The sequence below is a fragment of the Spea bombifrons genome, chromosome 2, assembly GCF_027358695.1.
Source record: "Spea bombifrons isolate aSpeBom1 chromosome 2, aSpeBom1.2.pri, whole genome shotgun sequence".
NCBI classification, from domain to species: Eukaryota; Metazoa; Chordata; class Amphibia; order Anura; family Pelobatidae; genus Spea; species Spea bombifrons.
The window spans coordinates 37,616,394-37,632,207 of NC_071088.1; the positions used below are offsets into that span (position 1 = coordinate 37,616,394).

Here is a 15,814-nt window from a genome sequence, read left to right on the forward strand (position 1 = left end):
TTATAATTATATATATATATATATATATATATATATATATATATATATATATATATATATATATATATATATATATATATATATATATATATATATATATATATATATTAGAACCCTGAAGGATGAACCACTCAGCTAATCACTCGATAAAATCTCAAAATAAAAAAAAAAAATAGGAAATGAGCGATTTTGAAAAAGGTATTTCAATTCATTCAAAAGCACTCAAACGTGTACCATGTTTCTTTCCATTTTTCCACATTCAAGCTACAAAGCAGTCCGACGCTGGGAAGAGAATATTTTGTTACAGTAAACCGCATGTACTGGTCCAATCTTCTTGAAAGAAATTGAGTAACAAGCAACACAACCACCAAGTCCACTTAGATATCTGTACAAAGAACGGCTGAGGATACCAAACCAAAATAAATTGGCTATAACATTCACAAAAGCCCAACTGAAAATACAAGTAGATTGTTCCAAGGGCCAAAAGCCCATGAAGACTAAAAATAAAAAAAAATAACAAAAAAAAAAACAAAACAAAAAAAACAAAGTGACAGTAAGTGTCCTCCACTTCGTTAAAAGAATGTTCATATTTTCTGTACAAAGATTTGTTGGTCTAATACTGTCTAAAAGTTGCCAGCTTCTCCATGAAGATTGCCAGCGTAGTTGTGACAATATTCCGGGAACACAAACTAGTTTCCTCTTTTCTACACAAAATATTTATAAGTTCTGTGCTTCCAGATCACTTTATATGCACTGGTCTTTCATCTGACTTTAGACGTTTCCTTCGTGGCTGTACAAAATCCTCGTCTGAATCCTCTGTTATTTCGCCATCGTCCTCCTCTGGTTCAAATTCTGGCAATGCTTGGAAGGTTCTGTCAGGGTAGATTTCTGGGAGTTTACTTTCAAAGTATAATCCAACAGCCTTTCCTGCTTGGGCCACTTCAGAGTCATTCTGTTGAAGAAACAAAAACAAGATTCACCTTGGGTTGTGCATAGACTTTTGTCAACTTAGCATGGTTTGGGAAGCTTACCTGCAGATTAATCTCTTGTGTTTCTGCATAAACTTGAACAACTTTCATCATCTAAAAAGGACACCAGAGTCAAACAAAAGTGAAATTCAATTTTCTAAGCTTTATAAGTAGGGTTCTAGGATAAAACGAGGCCATAACAAAAGTAAATAGTTATGACCGGATTGTATGAAATTTTTAAAAATCTATCCACAATCAAACAATAACATTTTTAGAATGGTGCAGCAGAACTGAATGACACAGACAGCATGTAAGCAGTCCAAATGTCAACTGTGGAAATACTCCACGAATCGTCTAAGGGGAGCAAAAATGGACTAGATCCAGAATTCCATGTTTAACATTCAGTTGTGAGTCATAAATGTCTTGCTATAGCAGGACAGAACTGGACTCTTTTCTAAGAGAAATGGAGCACACAATGCATGTGGTATTGGAGTCAAAAATTGAAAAAAAAAATTCTGCTACTTCATGTAGTAATTTTAAGCGATATTGATGTTTAACAGTCTATTGTCTAATGGTCACTAAACTTGAGTTACTGCCAGCGACAAAAGATTATTGGTATGTTACCTAAACAAGCTAGATTTATTTTATTAATGAAGCTGGCAGATTCAGATGCAACCCATAAGGTGTCATCCTTCCACTGAATGCTCTATTTAAGTTAGTCATCAGAAAGGGGTAATGGCAGGTCAGCACAGTTCCTAACATTTCAATACAGAGGTCTAAACCTTTCGTGCTCTGTTCTCTGGATTCCCGTGAATTATTATTTTCTGCCTCATTAAGTGTTCTGCTTTGCTCCTGAATTTGGCATAGATCTCGTCATCTCTTTGGATAACATCATAACACGATAAAACAAGATTATTCCCTGTATTGACAAGGTATAAAACAGAACGACAATTTTTTTTTCTTAAGACAACTCTTTAGATTAAATTATGATGACTGCTTAAAGTCCAGTATTTGTGAAGAAGATCTGAATATTAGGAGAAAACTGGCCCATTTTTTGATAAACTGAGGATTTATCCCCACTCCCTTAACATTACCAAGCCCTAGCAACCATTTGTACCCAACTTCTTCATATGTGGGGTGGGGGATTGCCACAGGAAATCTACCATGCATAGGTAACAATAAATATGATATTAAATATTAGCCAACTGTAATTTAATTAAAACTGGTGCTACCCAACGATCACTTTAACAATATATCAGAATGGCCATGCTTGCATTAATTCTGAATAAAATGTGTCATGTGTATAATCAATTCACAAACGTTGGGCTACTGTGATATAGTAAATATTCAATAGCAAGAGCCATTATAACAAAATAACTTTACACACTTGGTTTCGGCATGAACAGGCTACAGAGACTATAGGGTTTATTAATTGGAGAGTTGTGGTTGGATATACCTCACTCCACCATTCGTGATAAGTGGCACTGGTAAAGGTCTGAGATGCCTCTGTATTTCAATGGATGAGGAGACTTATCACTGATACAACTATGCTTATCACGCAAGGCCAACAGAAAGTCAAAGGGTTGGTGACAGAACAACTCTCCTGTCAACTTTTCCTTTAGTGAATAAACCCTAGAACATTGTCTTTAGTGCAATTTGCCATCTGTATATTTTGCTAAAAAGTAAAAAGATTTGTGCAACTTATAGTACAGCCATCCGCATACAGAGGGATTTAAAGGAAGCAGCACAGAGCAAGGCCATTAAATACTGATATCAAACAAGATAAGAAAATTTTCAGAAGTGTGTACATTAGTTATGCATGTACGTGTGCATATACATACATATTTGTGGCTTCTAACTGTTTTGAGGAAAGTATGTTTAGGGGATTGCAATCATTCACTACAATATGATTCACAAAACATATTTTGAAACTCATTTGCTTCTGCTCTTTGTGGAGAGGCTTAATACAGTGTTTGCAAATAGGTGTAAAATAGCATCAGTAACTGCCATTCATAATCCAGGTTGGTAATTATGTTGTTAATCTTGACACAAGGCAGAAGCAATAAGAGTTAAAGGTGTGAAACCACAACATAATATACAACTCGTATGACAATACAATGCATTGAACACCCTAAAAGCTAACTGCATTCATCTAGCCCCAGAAAATCAAAAAGGCCAACATACTTCATTGAACCTTTCACAGTTCTTAAATATGAGCCGGACGTCTGCCACAAAGTCTTCAGGCGTCTGGTAGTGTTGTGAGTGCTTCTTTTGTAGCTTCTTTTTTACTGTAGACAGATCCATCGGCTTCTTTATTATTTTATAGTAGTTTGGTATCTGAAGACAAAAAAGAAAACACATTTTAAAAGATCATGAAAAGGAACAGAAAATCAGAAAGAACGGATTAAGCCAATATTCGCAACCATAAAAAGTTTATAGACATGGAGCCACAGCGAACATATGCCCTGAGGCCCAGTAGTCTACTGCGCCAAGACCCCCTTTCCCTCAAACGATAAAATGGATATGTACGGAGACAGGCTGTCAATAGGCAGCTACTATTTTGTGGCTTAATTGGAACCATGTAAAGGTCAGATAAATGTATTGGTTAAAATGCTGTGCTATGCTTCTTCTTCCGCTTTGGAAAGTAACGCTCTCAAAGGATCTTGTGAAATGATCCACTTTGCAGTACGACTACAGTAGTTACCATGAGAAGAAGAAAAATGTTCAAACCAAAACCTTTTTAATCATACATTTTATTAAAGGTTTTCGTGGTTGAAATTATTATTGAAAAAATACATTTCACCAAACATTGAGCAATACATAGGCAGCTTCCAAGGAAACGCGCTTCCCTCCAGCATCTAGCTATGGTCACTATGGAAGCAAAAGCTTCCTGTTCCATGATACGAAAGCACATGAATTAATGTGATATATAATTTTTTTTCATTTTAAAGAACTGTTTAATATGCACAAACTGGCGAAATGAGATAAAAGGTACACACCGTTCAATTAAAAATGTATTAAATTAATCTTTTTCATCTCTGATACAAAGGATTTCTCAATCTGTTTGCAGTCCTAGAGGTCTACAGCCATGCCTTATAAGCTATTGACCAAGTCCGTGTGTGCGGTCAACAAAGTAACTCGCTTGTCACATTAATCTACAGTACAACATTGGATGGATTTAATACCACACTGGTTCTCACTTATTTTAAACCAATTGAGAATGGAAGATGTAATAGCAAGTTCTCTGCTGCTGTCACAAACCGCACTTTGGTAGAGCCAAGCAGACAATATATTAGGATACACATAATATAGGAAAAGGAAATCTAAAAGCTTTGCTTGTAATTAGATCACCAGTCAGTGTGATTACCTGTGCACAAATTACATACTAACATGGAAATTTAGGTTGAAATAATGAAAAAAGGCAAGCCGATCAAACTCAACCTCGTTGATACAGAAGGCGCCAATCTTATAACCCACTGAATCAACTTACCGAGATGGGTACTGGTTCTTGAAATTCAATGCTCAGCTCGTGGCAGTAAAGATAAAGAAGAAGTCGTTCACATTTCTTTTGCAGGTTAAACAAAAAAAAACAAAGATTAGAGGCCCTGGCAAATAAACCAATCCTAACAACAACAAAAAAGTTTAAAAAATAGTAACTGAAAAGCAAGTACACGTTGTGTATTTTTTTTTTTATCCTAATTTAGCAAGACCAGAACCTTATCCATCCTATTCCGATACCAGCAAGAGTCCTTTTCAACATTCACACCAAAAATTGCTTGTGATGGGCATTCAAAATCATATAGTTTGTAAACGCATTCTATAGTTAAACCTCACACAGTCTATGGTTGATTATCTAGTGACTTGTGGTCTAGCTAACAATGCTATCATAGTGTGAGTTTCTTGAATCACCAGATTTCAAGAGATCAAACTCCAGGTTCAGCTTCTCAAGGTATAACAGAGCTGATCTGGACTTGATCGACACCAGAAGAACTCAAACAGCTTAAAGCTAAGGTGGAGGAGTACTCTAAGCCTACTTGCTCCAGCTCGCCAGCTTTCTCCTCGCCAGTCTTGACAACCCCAGGCCTGAGCCACAGGTCCAGGGCTCATTCTTGCTTAGAGCAAAACTCTGGCCCACCCAGCTAAAATGCTCAGTGAGATTCACTGGAAAAAGGTGTTTTTTCCCTAGCTTTTTGTCCGTTCTGCTAGTATGATTAAACAGGTTAATTTAAAGGAGGATAATATAGAATGATAGCCAGGCTGCTCAACCTTAATAACCCTATGCGGAAACACAATGTAACTATTTTCTCAAAAGCCTATGGTGGCTATAGGAAATTCTGTAGCTTGATCAACAAAATGGTTCACAAGCTCTACATTCACACTGTAGACATGAGAAATCAAACTACTTTGCAAATTCTTTGTTTGCTGAGGTTCAGAGGTGTTGTGGATGTAAATTAGCCAACAGCCAAGTTTTAAGTACTATTTTTGCTCTTGTTTAAGGTAAATTTTTTTCCTCACAATCTCAAGTCTATTTCAAAGAAACAATTAAACATTGGAATAAGAGGCCAAAGCAGAAGTAATAAATCCATGACATTTTATCACAATATACACTGTACTGTACAAATGCCCAGCAAGGCTGTATGTGCTGCAGACAGGCACCCTGAAGGGCTTAAGAGCAGGCGCTCTGGATCTCTAACATCCAATGAGAAAAAGACAATACAACTTCTGCACTACCAAAGTTTATTCAAACTAATGACATATGGTACACTATTAACTGCCATATTTCTCATACGAGCACATAAGTTCTTTATCCTAATGTATAATAATGTATTGAGGGCAAAACAGGTCAAGCGCTGGATCAAGCAGTTAGCATACCCTATGCTGTTTGAATAAAACGTATTGACCTGGGAGTAGTGTTGCTGCAAGTTTCTCCTGATAAAGGTAAGAGGGGGAAAAAGCATCACTGTTCACTTACCATTTGGTCCACAGGATTTAACCCTTGTACAGTTTTCCCTTTTTTACTGTGCTGAGAATTATCACAATCATATTCAACTTCTGGCTTGTTCAAGTCTCGACAGAATGTGCAGATCCATTCACCACTGATGACAAAAATAAAAATGGGAAACATTTTTACAGTTTGTAAAAATTGCATTGGTTAACATTGTGACTACGACCCAAACTGGAAATATTTTGTTGGTCAATGCTAATAATTTGCAATAAAAAATAGTAATAATAAAAAATATATATATATATTTATATACATAAATATTTCTTAATGTTAAACTATTAAGAGTTCTTTAATTCAAACTATACGATACACTAAATGTCATGTTCCGTTAACCTACTGCGCAGCGCTACAGAATATGGACAATATACATCAATAAATAGTAATTTACTTCACAATTTATAGCATATAAAATACTAAAATGCAAGTACAATAAGTCCTGCCATATAATAGAGAAGTCATAAAGATTCTGATCAGTGCACAGCATCTCAAGGTAGTTAACTCCCAACTTTAACTAGCGTTAATTTGCATACATCATTAAATACTGTAGCACATTTGGATGTTATAATAAACGTAATAAAGTCGTAAGCCATTCTCATCAACGCACTTACCTAGGAAAGCTAAGGAGCGTTGGTACATGACAAGTGAGGTGAAAGACTTTAGGGCACTTTTCACAACATAAGAGGTCTCCTCCGTTTTGGCACACGGCACACCAGTCTTCATTTGGATCGTCCTCTTTATTTGTCCCTTCACCTCCTCTTGGTGACCGATGCATGGAGCTCCTGGCAGGCGACTTCCCATTAACAAGGCTAGTGTGGGACGACTGCTCACAGCTTCTGTTTGTGCTATTTGGCTCTGCTTTTACATGGTTCTCCATATTGGCCAGGGCTTCCAGGTCACTTTCGAGATGCAGGTTCGTGGTGAGAGGCGGCGTCAGACTACTCTCTGGGCTGCTCAGCTAGTAACGGCAACACGGAGTGTAAGTTAACCAACTACCACCACCCAGTTAACATTTTCACAATATCAGCTAAGGTTCTGAAACCACTGCTTAATCTAATATCATGAAATATACCACTAACATGATATCAAAGTCAGTTGATGTTATTTATTATAACATTATAACATATTATATAAAACAATTTTATATTAGTATTAGATAAAAATAGCATTAAAGCCTTTAAAAAATATATATATCATTCCTAGTTTTAGCACAATATAATGTTTTTGGACAACTGCACATTAGCCATATGTGTTCTTAGTTATCTTAGTTCAACATGCTAGCCAAACACAGGCACCTCGCATAATAAAAGTCTATGGCAGAACAGATTTCATTAGCATTGCCGTAAAGAATTGGTGCGGTGTTTAAGGAAAACATCACATGACTGACAATGACAAACCTTTAAGTGTGCAGATAAAGGATGCTCATTGATACAAAATGAATGAAATTATTTATTTTTCTGATGAGACTTTCCCATTAAGTCGCTTTACGTATATTTGGCCCACTGAATCATTTAGGAGTTACTGGTTTAAAACGGTAGCAAAAAGGGCTTCCATTTTGTTGACTAAACACCCTTACTTGACTAACAATGAGAAACTACTTGTGCAGCTTTACTCAACAGCACTAAAGAACAAACCTAGCACAGCGAGTCAAAATGATAAAATGGCATATTTCCCATGCTTGTGGTTCTTGTATAAATGTAATTACCATGCAGGCGCTTCGTCGACCATCTTCAGCTTTCTCTTGCTTTACAGTCCCTGAGAAACTACAAACTTCCTCCTCTGTTCCAGGCTCTTGTTTAACTTTTACCGGGTCTGACTTAAAGGCAGCATTTCTTTCGATTGTTCTACCACTGGAACCACAACTGTAGAAATTAAAATACTATTAAAAACAATGGTTTGTAAACAGTATGGTGTTTATTGTATATTGTATAGCCTAAGAAAGTCTTTAAACCTAAACTAGAATTTACATACTTAGGTCAACCTGATATTTTGAAGACAGATACATCCATTGCACACATGCTTCCATAAACCCCTTACTAGAATACTTTAGAATATTAGAGCAATGGCGTTTGGACACTTGGAGGTTGTCAAGTTGACTTGATTTAAAAATTACAAACATAATCTACAAAATACTAAAGCCTAACATCTTTAATGGGGACTACCCACATAGGGACAAGTGATGTTCTTCTGCTGGATATCATGTTCAATTTAACACAAGACGGTATTATGGAGGATGCTAAAAAACTGATTTCTTAAGAAAGGACTGCATATGTATCCATCTTTGCAACGAATGTGAATAACTCACAGACATTTTGCTAATATAAAGAAACAGTTATTTACAGCATTTTCAAACTTTGCAAATGACCTATATAGCAGAGACACTGGGCAACATAACAGTTACACAAGTATACAAAATATCCAATTGGGTAGAAGTACTTTACCAGATGACCAGAAATACATAACTATAAATTTATATTGATTACCCACCTTCCTCTGCTTCCTGTGCTGGACGTACTGGGCGGCCTCACAGGAGTATGAGAGTTGGCCATGCCTGAGAGTCAAAACAAGACAGCTGTTTTTTTAGTGTCCATGTGGACTTACACAGAAGATTATTTATAGAACGGATGTACATTGCTTGACATGGATATTGTCATATATTGTCATAGAATATAGTCCATACATAATTGGTTGGCTTTTGTAATGCACCAAATACAGCCGGAGATTTAGCTAGGAGACTTTGGAGATAAGCTTGAACAAAACTCAAAGGGGATCCAACATACTATACCCAATTATTATGTGCACAAACCTAACAAGCACTATAATAATAATAAAAAAATAATAGTAGGTGGCTTCCATTTTTGTAATAGGGCCAATTACTTTCCCTCCAGTTCAATACTATTCCCAGTACCCTGTCCTCTCGCACTCTACCGTATAATGACCTTTAGCAAATTACAGAATATATCACTGTCGGTTAGCGTTAGGTACATAAAGAGATCTTAATTCAGTGGCCTGTGCTGGTTTAGACAGAAGTAGGACAATTCAAATATTACTACAGAATAAGGAGAAAGAAATGTCACAAAGTATAACTGTTAAGCTTGACAGTGGAGCCAAATGGTCCAAATTATACCCCCCCCCCCGTTTTTTTTTTAAATGTTAAAATTGCAAATTCTTTCCTCCATGTGGAAAGAATATCAACTTCAGTATTTTAAAACAGCCTGTTACATTATTGCAATGACCAATTGCTGCTGCTCCCCATACAATTCTCAGAAACAGTACCCATCACCCCTTGAGACCGTAAACTACATCCTTTAGTTTAGGACACAAACATTTGGCACTAAAATGAAGCGGCAGCAATAAGAGAGAATGTCCTCTTGATAAGGGAAAATACAAACATATGCATAACTGGGCACATTTTACATAGAGCAGCGAGGAGCTTCTTCACTACAACTGCTGCACACAACATTACGTGACCCCAAAACAACCCAATTGCAAAGAAATAGGCTTATGCAAAAAAATGCCTTTATTTACAGCACTTACAGATGCCCTGACCCAGTGGAAAGAAACAAGGTAGTCATGACTACCTGAAAAATATTAACCATTACCATAAATTACTTGTTTTAAAGTCAACAATATCATGTGAGGGATCCAACAGCAAATGCATAACAAACAAAAGAAAAGAATTTAAATGCAATTTCCCCCATCAGAAAACATTTTGTTTTTCAATGCCACCTACCTGTTGACCCAGGTGACATAGAAGAAGGTCCCGGTGAAGGGTTCATAGTGCTTGTTGGTTGGGGGAGCTGATGCCCAACTGAAATGTATCTACTTAAAATATTGTCTAAATTACTAGAACCAGCATCTTCCAGCTAAGAGACAAGAAAATAAAAATAAGTGAGCAGACGGTACTTTAACTACCGATCTAGACAGATGACAGAAAAGCTAAATATAGCTAGTTAACAGTAAATTCATGGACTTTATACATTTGCAAGATATTTTTTTTTTTTTTTTTTATGAACAGACTTCAAACATTACATCCATGATTAAATAAGAATTGATCAATGTTAAAAACAACATTAAAAACTTAGACAACTGTGCCTGATACTTTCTGAAAAAACTGCTATACAATACAGAATGGAGTTAATTCTAGTTAAAAGAACAAAACAGTTCCTTGGGAACACTAACATATCAGGCATGGAATTCATGGTAATTAATAGGAAATTAAATGTTATTATACCACATCTACCTCAAGCTGGTTTATTGCTAAGGTTTATACAACCTTTTCACCGATGTTAAAATCAGTGGCCAATAGGAAGCCCCCCCCAGACAAACTCTCGAGAAGAGGGGGTGTTCCCAGAAAAGCTTTAGTGATATCAGAACAAGTAACAACTTGAATGTTGGTATCAACTTTTGATTAGCTGCAAGACTGTAATGTCATGCAGTAGACTCCAAATATATAAATAAATATAAAAATCAAATATTAACATGCAGCCACTTATATGTAGGTCTAAGTCTGTAAGTTGAATGTTTTTTTATTACAATAGTCTTCTCCAATGCCTTTGGTCAATAGCACTACTCCATCTATGAGTTTGCAGCAGGAAAAAGACTGAGATTAGCAGACTAAAGTTTCTATGGATTGAACAAACTCAAAAGTGTATGACCCATGTAATAAACAATGATATAAGGCAGATATTTCTTGTGTAGGGGGGCTTGCAGAATAGATGATCTCTTGGTTTCACTGCACACTCACGGTTCCTCTTGGAAGAGGAGCTGAGACAGACATATATAATGCAGTTAAATCCGTGAGCTTTCTTAAATAACAATCCTATTAAAATACCTTTTGTTATCTTATGAAGTCCCTTAGAGCATTATATCTGTCTATATATCTCACCGTGCATGCACAGACAGAACTCTAGGTGTGGCTTCCATGTTTGCACAAAGGGTGTACCTTAAGGTACATAGTAATTTAAACACTTCATAAGGGTGGGGACACAAAACATTTTTCTGAACCAGCCATATGGCGAACCACTTAGAAGCGATCACATTTAAGGAAACATTTTAGGAGAAACCAGTAGAGTGAGTGAAGACAAAAGTGTGATGTGTTATAATAGATGGAAGCAACAAAGAAAGGTATTTTATTGTATTATTAGTACACCAGAACCTATTTCATCTGATGATTGAACACTTTAATCATGTCTTGTTACCTCCATTCCTATGATACCGCTAATACCGCATTATTCCACCGAGAGATTAAGGTCTGGGTATTAGGCGCATTACCACAATGCTTTAGGATAAGGATTTATTAAATTCATCCAGTAGATTGAGAAAACCTGAAAGCTTTATGCATACTTTTTAAATGTTTTCTAAAAATGAAATTATAATATAAAACTTAGGCAGTTTTATTTTTAATCATTCATAATTTAGCGCCCAATAACCAAGACTTATTAAAGGATTCATTTTCTAAAGCTCTTCTAAACCTAGAGAGTCGCACGTAATAAACCAGAAAGGGTCAAGCAATAAGTAAAATAACAAAAGCTACATAAAAAGTTAGTACAACTTAAAAAAAATAAATAAAAAATGCAAGAATGTAATAACACATGCCGTTTGTATTTGGGTACCGACCTGGATGGGAGGGATGTCTGGGAGTGAGGGAAGGTTCTCTGGGTTTGTTACAGATGGAATTAGTTCTATCGATGTAACTGATGGGCTGGTTGGACCTCTGTTTGCATTTGCCATGGTTGCTGTGGTAGGGCTGGTCGGATTTATGGTATTGTTGTGGATCGAAACAACTGGAAAAGGCCCAGCATGGCCGGGGTTAGAATGCTGCTGGAAGACAGGGGGACACAGTCAGTAATATGCTTGTTAACATCATGAAAGCATGCAAACATACCCACACTTGTAATACAGTCTCCGGTCCACATAAGCACTTATATCAGGCATATGAGGAAAAAAGTACATGCTAACAAATCAGTATCTTTGCAAAGTTAGGTTTTCTGAACAAAAATTGAAAATGCTTTTACAGAGAGATGATTCACTAAAGTTAACTCAAGCAAGAACCCTAGAAAGAAGCAAATTGGGTATTCATTGGGTCAAGCCATTAACCCCTGGAGAGTTGGCATTGCATCTTGGACACCTTACCACAACAGTCCAGATAATCACAACACTCTGGGGTCATGCCCTTTTCCCTACACCCTTTCCCACAGGGCACAAAGGGAATTCCAGAATTTCCAGATGCCAAACCCTTAACGCAAATCATACATAGACCACAGGCACCTGCACATTAGTGCTCCCAATCTAAATAAGATGGCCACTAACGATCCATAATAAATTTCTTATAGTAGCACAGATGAAAGTTGTCTATGGCAGCAGCCTTTTCCACATGGCTGGCATGATTTTGTCGAGATCTGCTCTTCCCACCAGGTAACAGGAATGTTCAATGTTCATACATGGTGCCTCAGCTATCTTATAACAGCAGCAATAATATAAGGAAAAAAAAGGCAATTCATGCTACAAAGAGGAAAATGAAAAGCTAAAAAAACAAAAGAACATGCTTCAATACCCCCCCCATATGTTCCCATCAGGAACATGGCCAGATGGTTCCTTCAACCGAGGATGCATATATAATGCATATCATGCTGGGCAGCCCTGCAGCACACATTTTCCATAAGGATCCCCCACTTAACTGTCAACACTGTCAACTTTGTTTCTAAAATAGGGCGCTTAAGGAATTGTATTCAAAACCAATGCTTTCCTTCAGGATAAAATGTGTAATTATATATATATATACACACACACTCACACATATGTACACTTCTATGTACTATGTATATACCTATATATAATATATGTATATTGTAGGGAATATCAAAGCACCAATGCCTTGTTCATCAGCCAGTGTAAGATACCATCAGAACCTCGTGAAATCAAAAGGATAAAAACCAACCCCTCTACCACTTTCTATAAACATATTTTACATGAGTAACGAAGACATGCTTTACACCCATTTCAAGACCTCTTAATTACCGATAGCTAACCTAATATAACGGCAATGGTGATTTCAATTGTCCAGCATAGCATTTTACAATGTAGAAAATAAGTAATTTGTGCTCCAAACCATTAATATGTTCATTTCCGTGCAAAATGATTTAATTAAAACTTTTGCTTGGCAGAAACCTCTACATTAATATAACCATCATTAAAATAAACAGATAGTCAATTTAAAGCCTTGCCCGTGTTAAAATAAGTTACATTAAAATATACTAGCAGGATACTGGCGTGTGCATAGCACTACCACTGAGAGCATGTTAGAAAAGGTTTCTAAGCCAAGTCTAAGATTATATTTTAACATTAGAACTTCACAAAAACAACCGACTCATAAGCGTGTGCTACAATGCCCACTGTTCTGAACAGAAAATCTACGAGTCTGTACTCCAGGTAATGCATTTCCAGGTACAGTATCTAAATCAAGGGCACTTTATATCCCGCTCATTTAATCCATTTCAAGAAAAGCAACAAAAACAACAAACAAAAAGACCTCATTAAGCACCTTAACCTATTAACCTTAACATATCACCATGCTGGGTCGTGAATCTGACAAAATACGTGAAAGAATTAAATGTAAATGTCCTAAAACCTTTGGCTGTAACGCAAGCTAGGTGTTGATGAGCATTGGGCTATTGCTGTTACTATTCACTTACTCACGGAGCAGCCATTCCTTTTGTGGAATATGGTGTGATAAATGGTAGAAATAGCATATGGGACAGCTTACTTGTCTTTGGAGGTGAGGCTGCATCATGGCGTACTGAGGAGGTCCATTGTGACGGGAGACGTTGGGCATACGGGCAGCATTCTGCGCGGCATTCTGTGCCATCCTCATTTGATGCGCTTGGAAGGGCACACAGTTTATATTATTCCTTTGCATTGCCTGCATGCTGATTAACCGTGGTGGCTGCAACAAACATGACATAATGTTATTACAGCACAAGGAAAGCACGACACGTCACACAAATGCTCTCACAAAATAATGAACATTCATGTTTCTGTATGCTTATGGTGGGCGAAAAAAAAAACGGCTCTGTGCCGTGTGGATTTATTCCAAAGGGCCGTTTTTTTCCTCTTTTGCAGCGATGAGATCTAACGCTAAAATAGCTGTAGTCACAGCTGTACCTAGATCAGCAGGCATATGCAAAACCTTCGTAGCTATTACATGCATGTTAGAGATGCCCACACTAATCTGAGCTTATATCACTCAAATTATTTTAGTTATGTCAATATAAAAACGTAATGCATTTATTCGCTTAGTCTTTGGCAGGGAAAATGTCCGGGTAATGAGCCATCCACCACTTAAAACACTCAAAAGAGAAAGTTATTTTAACTGGCATCAACTCAGCTTTATAACAGCTAGCAAAATGTTTTTTTAAATAAATGGAAAATATAAAAAGGACTAAATGGATGACATTATAAAAATAGTCTTAAAAAAACACTCTAAAGTAAAAATGCTCGATACAACAAAAATTAATCTCATTGGCCATGACGCTCCTCCGCAAGTTTCCATTTTGTTTAAAAAAAAGTTACCTAAGTTTGGTTTGTCAAGGGTTGGGGTCTTTAATTTCCATATCTGTGTCTCCAACAGGGTCCTTTATCTAAGGTACTTTTTGTTATCTATGTATTTTGTTGATCCTGTTCTATTTTGAGGGTGTGTGCCTCAGTTTTAGTACCTGCTGAAATAACTTGGGATCTTTGTATAGTACTTGCCTGCTGATGCATTACTTGAGGGGCAGATGGTCTCTGGTGCTGTCCAGGTGGCTGAGCCATTCTCATTTGCTGGAGCTGCTGGTGTTTCTGAGCGTACACCTGCTGTTGCATATGCTGGAGTCGGAGTTGTGCTAGGTTAATTTGTGCAGGAGCTTTGTTTACATGGTTGGAGCCCTGAGGAACCTGACCAACCACAACATTGGGAGTATAACCCGTAGTTGGCTTATTTTCCACCACGAGATTACCTGAAAAGAACAAAATGTAAACTCAACACGGAAAATAAACAAAAGCATATCAGTGCACCGTACAACTCTGTCTATATAGAAAAACGAAGAAAGCGTTTGCCAACCACTAATAGTATGGAACAAACTTGTCAGGAAACCTAGAATTAAGGACAATGGTGCTATTGGGGTATTTTGCAAACAATACAGAAGCATTACTGAAATAGGGTTAAATTAGAAATGGTCATTTACATGCTGAAATCAAAAGCAATTGAAATAGCGTTAAATGTAATGCTATGGATTTCATGTTTAAATTTTGCCTCTAAGGGGTTACTCTGCTAAGATCCACAGTATAAACAGATAATTCATCAACATCCATGAGCTACAGATGAGTGGTTTCTACTGGTTTCAGTACTAGTGTGGAGAAACCTCTCTGTCCTTTATGTCTACAACAACTTTTGCACAAATATTAGTTAACACTACTTGCATTTTAATACAAATACATTTAGAATTCGAAATAGTTTCTAAGTAGTTTAGAATACTTGTGGTTAATAATAAATTATGCTAACACTAAGGCATCCAAATTCCAGATAATTTTCAATTTTCTCAATAGGGGAAAAAAAAGCAGTTTTCATCTGTAAACTCAAACCTAATATATTTAAATAGAATAAATATTAAGATATTTAAAAATTAAAGGATACGCTATATATCAGAACAATTGTTTTAAAACTGGCTACATCAACATATCTTGTAAGGCAGATATTGTTGAAATCTCAAAGCAGATGTTGAAATTATTGTTGTAAAAACACAGTTCTTGAAACTATTCCAAGAGTACATTTTTGTAGTTACAATAATAGTTTCCCAATGATCCA

At 36.6% G+C, this 15,814-nt stretch overlaps 1 protein-coding gene across 4 annotated transcripts in view; it reads right to left on the bottom strand.

Moving 5' to 3' along the window:
- Positions 1–296: 296 nt before the first annotated feature.
- The window catches only part of TRIM33 (tripartite motif containing 33), a 61,219-nt gene continuing 45,701 nt past the window's right edge, over positions 297–15,814 (bottom strand). The window contains exons 9-20 of one of the 4 annotated variants that reach the window (XM_053457554.1): positions 14,722–14,966; positions 13,736–13,915; positions 11,590–11,793; positions 9,704–9,836; positions 8,458–8,521; positions 7,676–7,832; positions 6,582–6,928; positions 5,941–6,064; positions 4,459–4,533; positions 3,153–3,305; positions 1,032–1,082; positions 297–952 (exon numbers count right to left, since the gene is read on the bottom strand). In XM_053457554.1, coding sequence (XP_053313529.1) covers positions 740–952; positions 1,032–1,082; positions 3,153–3,305; positions 4,459–4,533; positions 5,941–6,064; positions 6,582–6,928; positions 7,676–7,832; positions 8,458–8,521; positions 9,704–9,836; positions 11,590–11,793; positions 13,736–13,915; positions 14,722–14,966 — 1,946 coding nt within the window. In that variant the 3' untranslated portion in view covers positions 297–739. The remainder of the gene's footprint in view (positions 953–1,031; positions 1,083–3,152; positions 3,306–4,458; positions 4,534–5,940; positions 6,065–6,581; positions 6,929–7,675; positions 7,833–8,457; positions 8,522–9,703; positions 9,837–11,589; positions 11,794–13,735; positions 13,916–14,721; positions 14,967–15,814) is intronic. The other 3 variants (XM_053457555.1, XM_053457557.1, XM_053457556.1) reach the window with 3 other exon arrangements.